Consider the following 7,023-nt stretch of genomic DNA (forward strand, 5'->3'; position numbering starts at 1 on the left):
TGTGGCGGGCGCGCGCCCCCCCCCCCCGACTTCCCTCCTCTAGCTCCTCGGGAGGAACCCCAAGGCGTTCCCAGGCCAGCCAGGAGAACTACTTCACCGGTAGAGGTTGGTGATTCATGTATCTCTGTTTATTTTTATAGAGATGTGGGGTATTTTTATTAAGTTACAAACAGTTTACCCAGTAATGATACAAACTATTAGTGTCTGAATGTGACTGTTTTCTTCCTTACTTCACGAGTGTTTTGGTTTTATGCTGCTCAAACTTCTACTCTTGTACTCCACTAGTTGAAGTAAGTAATTAATTGTAGCTCTGCTCCACCAGCTACAGCATGAAAAAGCTGTTTACATAGTAAGTGGTGATACATGATGATAGATCATCTTTAAAACGCGCTTACAGCCACATCAGCTTGAAAATGCCCGATCTCGTCTGATCTCAAGACGCTAAGCAGGGTTGGGCCTGGTTAGTACTTGGATGGAAGACCACCTGGGAATACCAGGTGCTGTAAGCTTTTACTCCTTTACAGACGCCAGAGGGCGCTGCTGCCTCCCTGTACAACAATACCTTCAGCTATGACTTTAATAATAAATACACACAAACACTTTAGGCTGGAAAAAAAATGTTCCAGGTTGTCTGTTTCTGTGAGTTTACAAATTTAAAGGATAACTTGGGTGGACTTTCCCTGCTGTGTTTCCCCTCTAAGTGGGTATGGTGACATTATAGCTCAGGTTGATTTTGCTATCACTACCTCTGTAGTAGAGATTCAGGGAAATGAAAAGTTAAACAGTATCACCAGGGCAACTGGTTATCCTCAGACTGCTCGAATAAATGTGGTTTCAGTCAAATCAATTCTCACTCATATGAGTCAGAAGGAAAGCAGATCCAGTAGCCATTACTGCTAACTGCATAGCAACATGTGGGTGGAGGCGGCTGTGGCTCAGGAGGTAGAGCGGGTCGTTTCCTAACTGGAGGATTAGCGGTTCGATTCCCGGCTTGTCCAGTCAACATGTCAAGGTGTCCTTGAGCAAGACACTGAACCCCCAGTTGCTCCCGGTGATGTCACCAGTGTGTGAATGCGTGAGTGCTTGGGAGTGCGAATGGGTGAATGGCCGAATAATGTGAAAGCGCTTTGAGTGTGCTGTAAAAGCACAGAAAGGCGCTATACAAGGATAAGACCAAGACCATGTGTCCAGGTCAACTCGCCAGCTGATGAGATGACCGGTCGATCGATATTTTATATCTGCTTTCTAGCTGTCTCAGAGAAAAAGCTATCTGAGGCTAACTGGCTGCCCCTCTGACACCCTTTAACCCACTTTTTAGGGGACATACAGCAACCTGAAGTTATCCTTTAAGTTAAATACTTGCTTTTATAGAAAAGACAAACAACTGTTACGTTATCGGTAAATGCAAACAAGTGTCCTTACAGTAAATTCAGATGATCTGTGGCATTAACAACCAACTATCTCTCCTTTTTAAAGGCAGCGCCTCAAGGGTTAAAGGTCAGAGTCCTCCATTCTCCTCCAGTTTCTGAAAAAGTGCCAAGCTGCGAAGGTGGGACTGTCTCTCTCCGTTCTTCCACAGAATCAGCAGGTGATCTGTCGAGCATGTGACCAGACCGTTCTCCTTGAAGCTCAGAAACATCTGACAGGAGCACAAAGGAATTATTAAAACACTATGGTGACACCATTTTGAGACAGATCATAGTGCAAGTTTGTATATCATGGAATCGCACCTGGACTGCCCCGGAGTGCCCGATCAGATCTCCTGTCAATGCCAGTGTCCTGACGTTGGGGATGTCCACGGCCTTCTTTGACGGACCACTGTGTTTGTTTAAGCGGCCAAAATTCCAGATCGCAAAGAAGCCTGGTTAGATGGACAGAAAGGAAGGGCTCAATTAAATAAAAGTACTAACATCACAGTGTAAAAGTACATCAAGTACCAAAAGTAACCATTATGTAGAAATTGCACATTTAAAATGAATGTGTATTAGTTTAATGTTTCAGCTAGTAAAGGTGGAGCAAAGTGCATTTAATGGTTACACAGTCACTTAACTGTGAAAAACATGGACAAACAACGCATGTTGAATCAGCAAGTTGATTTGTAATTTCTACCTCTAACTGTTGCAGGAGGGTGACATCCTCATTTGTCCAAATCCCTGACTGGCCCATTGTTTCTCCAATCAGCAATTAAGCAGTACTAAAGGTAAGTGAGATTTTTCTATTTCTACTGGGTGAACTGACCTTTAATTAATGTGCTGAAGTAGACAGCAACAAGTTAATGAAAGTCAAACTTCATTATTAAACTTTTGGTGAAGTCAGACATTAGTACAGAATCGGGTCGTGGTGAAAAAGTACTCATTTTGCTACTTTAGCCTATTCTGTTACAAAATGTACTTAAAGGTTCAAGTACTCACTATGCAGAATGGCACATTTCACACTAATATATATCATATTTTTAGATTATGCTGATATATTATTGTGTAAAGGTGGAGCCAACGTTAACTACCTTATATACTTAACATTTGAAGTACTCTACTGCTGGGTAGCTTGTGAATCAGGGATCAATTGGGTCTTTCTTATAATGTACTGCACTTAGTTTTTATTGGTTTGATTGTGAAATATAGTGAAGTCAGAGTATGAAGTAGCACAAAGTAAAAATACTTAAGTAAATGTACTTAGTTACTTTCCACCACTGGCTACATGTCGGAGTAAAACGTTGGACCCGCCTATATTTATCGGTCAAACAGCTTCTCAGAGCTCTAAAGTGAAGCAGCAGCGCCCTCTGGTAGCACCTGGTATCCCCAGGTGGTCTCCCATCCAAGTACTAACCTCTTACAGCACCTGGTATTCCCAGGTGGTCTCCCATCCAAGTACTAACCAGGCCCCACTCTTTTTCAGGGTGGTGTGGTTGTAAGTGAGAGAACAGCTGACAAATGTAGTATTTGTACATGATGATTATGGCATTCTCCAGTGTCTTCATAAAGCCACTGAGTTTTTTTTTATTTCTACAGAAATAACTGATTACAGTCAAGTAGTTTACCTACCAACTAGTGATACAAACTAGTATGCTGTCGGAGTGTGTCTGTTTTGTTCATTATACTATTGGACTGATTACGTTGGAGATGTACGATTAATAGAGTGGAATAGTTGAGCAGAAGTTTAAGCAGAATAAAACCAAAATACTTGTGTAAAGTAATGAAGAAAACAGTCACATTCTGACACTATACTAGTTTGTATTAGTCTGTTAACTGTAATCAGTTACTTCAGAAATAAAAAGACCCCAATGTGACTATAAAAAACAAAAGTATATGAAATAATCACCACATACAAATACTATATTTGTCAGTAATGCTCACGCTTGTGGCCACGCCACCCTGAAAACGCCAGATTTCAACTGATCTCAGAAGCTAAGCAGGGTCAGGCCTGGGACACCACCTGGGAATACCAGGTGGTGTAACCTCTCTACAGACACCAGAGGGCGCTGCTGCTGCTTCAGTGGGGACAGATGTGGGAAAACAGCAGCTTGTCAGAGCAGGAGGGGAACCAAACACCTGTGTCTGAACTTAATATTTATAATTTTTATTTGGGTACCACTTTCTGATCACTACAGGATTTACATGCTGAAACTAATAGGGTTATTAAAACATTTGTAGGTTATTCATTAATGCTTCCTTCCCCACAAACCAAAACTAACCTTTTATCCTAAACTGGGCTGCATAGTTTAACACTCTAGTGTTGGTCAGTGATGGCATGTACAGTCAACGATGGGCCACCATAGGAAGTGTTTTTCTAAACTAATTCTACGTTCACTTTTAACAACTTTTGTGTTGCCTCTGTACAGAGAAGTAAAGGCCCACCTCTTCATATGTCTGCAGGTCGGTATAGCCTATGTGAACTACTTATCATCCTGTCACCACTGCGACACCTGAGGTCAGACATGACCTTGTATGTTTGTGTGTCACCTGGAGAGGCTGGTTCAGCGGGCAAAGGCAAGTCCTGGATCTCCCACATCCTCACACTGCCGTCTTCAGAGCAGGAAATCAGCTCACTGAAACAGAGACAATGGCACTCCCACAATTTAGTCTATCAACTGGTTCAGTAACAGTTAACGAGCTCTTCTGTTCCTAGATGCTGGTTGGACTAGGATACAATGTGCTCTGTACCCAGACTCCTGCTTCTGCCTAGATCCCGATGTTTGTTTGGATTATCTGTTCTCTGGGATGTTTGGAATGAGACAAAGCTTAGAATTGTACACCGAACTATACATAAATATGAATTACAGAAAGGGAAGAAATGCTACCAGTCACTGTTTGATATCTTGTGTATCTTTTGTTAATAAAAAAATATTTAAAACCAAGATTAGGACAAATTGGTATTGATCTTTTTCTGTGCTGTATCTGTTTACTGTGGATGAAAATTGGGAGGCTCCGACCCAGAAGATAAATCTGCTTTCCATGGTGATTCACAGAAGAGGAAAGCAGAAAAGATGTGTGCTACACAAAACCTACATCTATCATTTTAGACTTTCCTTTAGTCTACAGCTATTGTGATAAAGAGAAACCAAAATCAAGTCACTGGTTAAACTGGTCACAGCAGGTAGAGCTATACAGCGCATGGCACAGGATCACAAGTGTAGAATGATTTGTTCAATGTGGCTAAGCTTCTATCATTAACACTACTATATCTGCTAAGCCACAGATTTTATAATGCATGTTAGGGACAGGAACTGTCCGGTGTATTACCTGTCAGAGAGCAGCATGGTATGTAAGATGTTAGAATCATGTGCCGCCTTCCTGTAGGCCACCACAGCTTTGGTCAGAACACTGTACACATATAGACCACTGCCCACGGCTGCCAGGATGAGCTACAAAACACAAACATGAATCACATGGATCACACAAACAAAGCAACATCCAAATGTCCATGATAACTAACACACAGTAGGCATTCATTTCGTCTGCCTCACCTTTCCATTGGTGGTCAGATGCTGAATGGACATTTCACTGGGTTTGGGAGCACCCAGTCATATTTCAGCCTGAGAGGAGGCTTGTGGTTCCTCCCACAGGATGTGCTGATAGGCCAGCATGGTCCACTCAGTCGCGTCCCATAAGATCAGCTCACCCGCATGGGAACCACTCGCAAAGAGTTCATCTGAGGAAATAACCACAACATGGTTCATATGATGCATGCACCTTTCAGTTCTACATCAAAAGTCAAATGCAGTTGCTGATTTTAAGTTTCAGAACATCCCCAAAGAGACTGACCGTTGACACTGATAAGAGCTCGAATCTGGTCCTGGTGGTTGGACAGACAATGGATTTCATCCAGTGACACAGAGGAATCGGGAGACACTGTCACCCGGCAGATGACTGCAACGAGGAAGAAGTAAAGATTCGTTTTCTTCTATTTATGCATGACACAGACACTTAATATGGAACATTCTATTACCTATCTCTTTATCCATAGCAGCTGCTATGCAGTTCTTGGGCAGCTCTGTCAAAGCGGTTATTCCTACAAAACATCCGGACACAACGACAACTTTCATCAGTCTGTGTGCAACGGTCAACAAGTGAGATCAGATTTTGTCTTTTCTTCTCCTTACCAGTGTCGCTGTGGTTCTGTCTGTGGCACTGCAGCTGGAAGTCTTTGCTCCAGACGCACAGTTCCTCCCCACCCGAGACCCACACGCACAGCCGCTCCAGCACCAGCAAACACTGACACACACGCAGTCGGTTTAGCACGTGAAAAGTAGGAGCTATTGTTTAAATTTAGACATGCACACAAAACATCGTAGAAGGAAAGAAATGAAATATAATTAGCTTATAGATGCTTCAATTAACCCTAATCTATGACCAAGAGAAGGCAATTAACCATTTTTATCTTAAATTAAACCTGGCGTAACAACCTTTGGCGTCAAGCTTTAATTAGTATTACATTTCTTTCCAACACAAACATAATTGCCCAGAGTTGCATGACATGACTAATATCCAGGACAATTTCATGTGAAGGACCAAGACATACTGTAGGTGTCCTCTGTTAAAATGTATGAGGCACTGATTCTGCAGCTATACTTACTACAAAGAAACCGTTTTCTGCCAAACTACTTTCAGTTTTTGATCGCTAAAGATAACAAAATATTTGTGTGATGCATTTCAGACAAGCACACCTTTAGAAATGTGAGCCACATGTGTATCACCCCAATTCCTTAAGAGTTGGGAGACTGTGTAAATAAACACAAAATGAAATGTTTACCCTGTCTTAATTTGGTAACAGTACAAAGAGAAAATACCTAATGTTCAAATTAACATATTTTGGTTTAGGTAAGCCTGTTCTAAACTTTGACTAGTTTTTAATTTACATTGTTTTTATTTACAATTGCATATATGGAAAAAAATTCAAATTTGGGCAATTACCTTTACAGAAGACTGAAGATCTGAAATGGTCTGAACCCTGTTGCCAGTATCAGGGTCCCACAACTGATAAATGAGGTTAAAGGAGAATCACAAACAAGATTTTAGTGTGTGTGTAAATGTAGGGCTCATCTGATATGAGGATACGCTGAGACTCCTGTCAGACGATGCTGTGATAAGCAAAGTGACGCCATTGTTACAGGTGAAGGTGGTTATGGCTGTTATTTGCTGGGAATGGCCCCTCAGCTCCTGCAGCCTCTCGCCGGTCTAACAGTCGGACAACAAAAAAAGCATTAAAAAAAAAAGCAGTTAGCGCCACTATGTTTTGTGCAATTCACAAAATGCAGAAATAATGAATTTGCAAAATATTACCTCGATATTCCACACCAAAATGAGGCCATCATCTCCTGCTGAGGCACATCTAGGAAAGACAAGATGTTTCTTGTATGTAGACACATATGTGACAAAAATGAGATGTGCACTTGCTAGGCCTCATCGTGAACAGGCTGACTCGCCAAACACTCCAAGACAATCTCTATCTGTGTGAGGAATCATTTCCCGTAGGTCCATCCCCACACAGGAAATCTTGAAAACACCTGTCCTGAGGCTTACCACC

The 7,023-nt window shown here is 41.9% G+C and overlaps 1 protein-coding gene across 1 annotated transcript in view; it reads right to left on the reverse strand.

Annotated features, from left to right (window-relative positions):
* Positions 1–1,345: 1,345 nt before the first annotated feature.
* The window catches only part of wdr41 (WD repeat domain 41), a 7,801-nt gene continuing 2,123 nt past the window's right edge, over positions 1,346–7,023 (reverse strand). Inside the window, 11 exon segments of the mRNA XM_020586471.1 lie at positions 1,346–1,639; positions 1,731–1,861; positions 3,960–4,045; positions 4,740–4,861; positions 4,964–5,148; positions 5,262–5,366; positions 5,446–5,508; positions 5,600–5,711; positions 6,411–6,473; positions 6,555–6,674; positions 6,780–6,828. Of these exon segments, the coding sequence (XP_020442127.1) occupies positions 1,499–1,639; positions 1,731–1,861; positions 3,960–4,045; positions 4,740–4,861; positions 4,964–5,148; positions 5,262–5,366; positions 5,446–5,508; positions 5,600–5,711; positions 6,411–6,473; positions 6,555–6,674; positions 6,780–6,828 (1,177 nt within the window). The 3' untranslated portion in view covers positions 1,346–1,498.

Source organism: Monopterus albus, unplaced genomic scaffold, assembly GCF_001952655.1.
Source record: "Monopterus albus unplaced genomic scaffold, M_albus_1.0 scaffold408.1, whole genome shotgun sequence".
In the NCBI taxonomy this organism is placed as follows: Eukaryota; Metazoa; Chordata; class Actinopteri; order Synbranchiformes; family Synbranchidae; genus Monopterus; species Monopterus albus.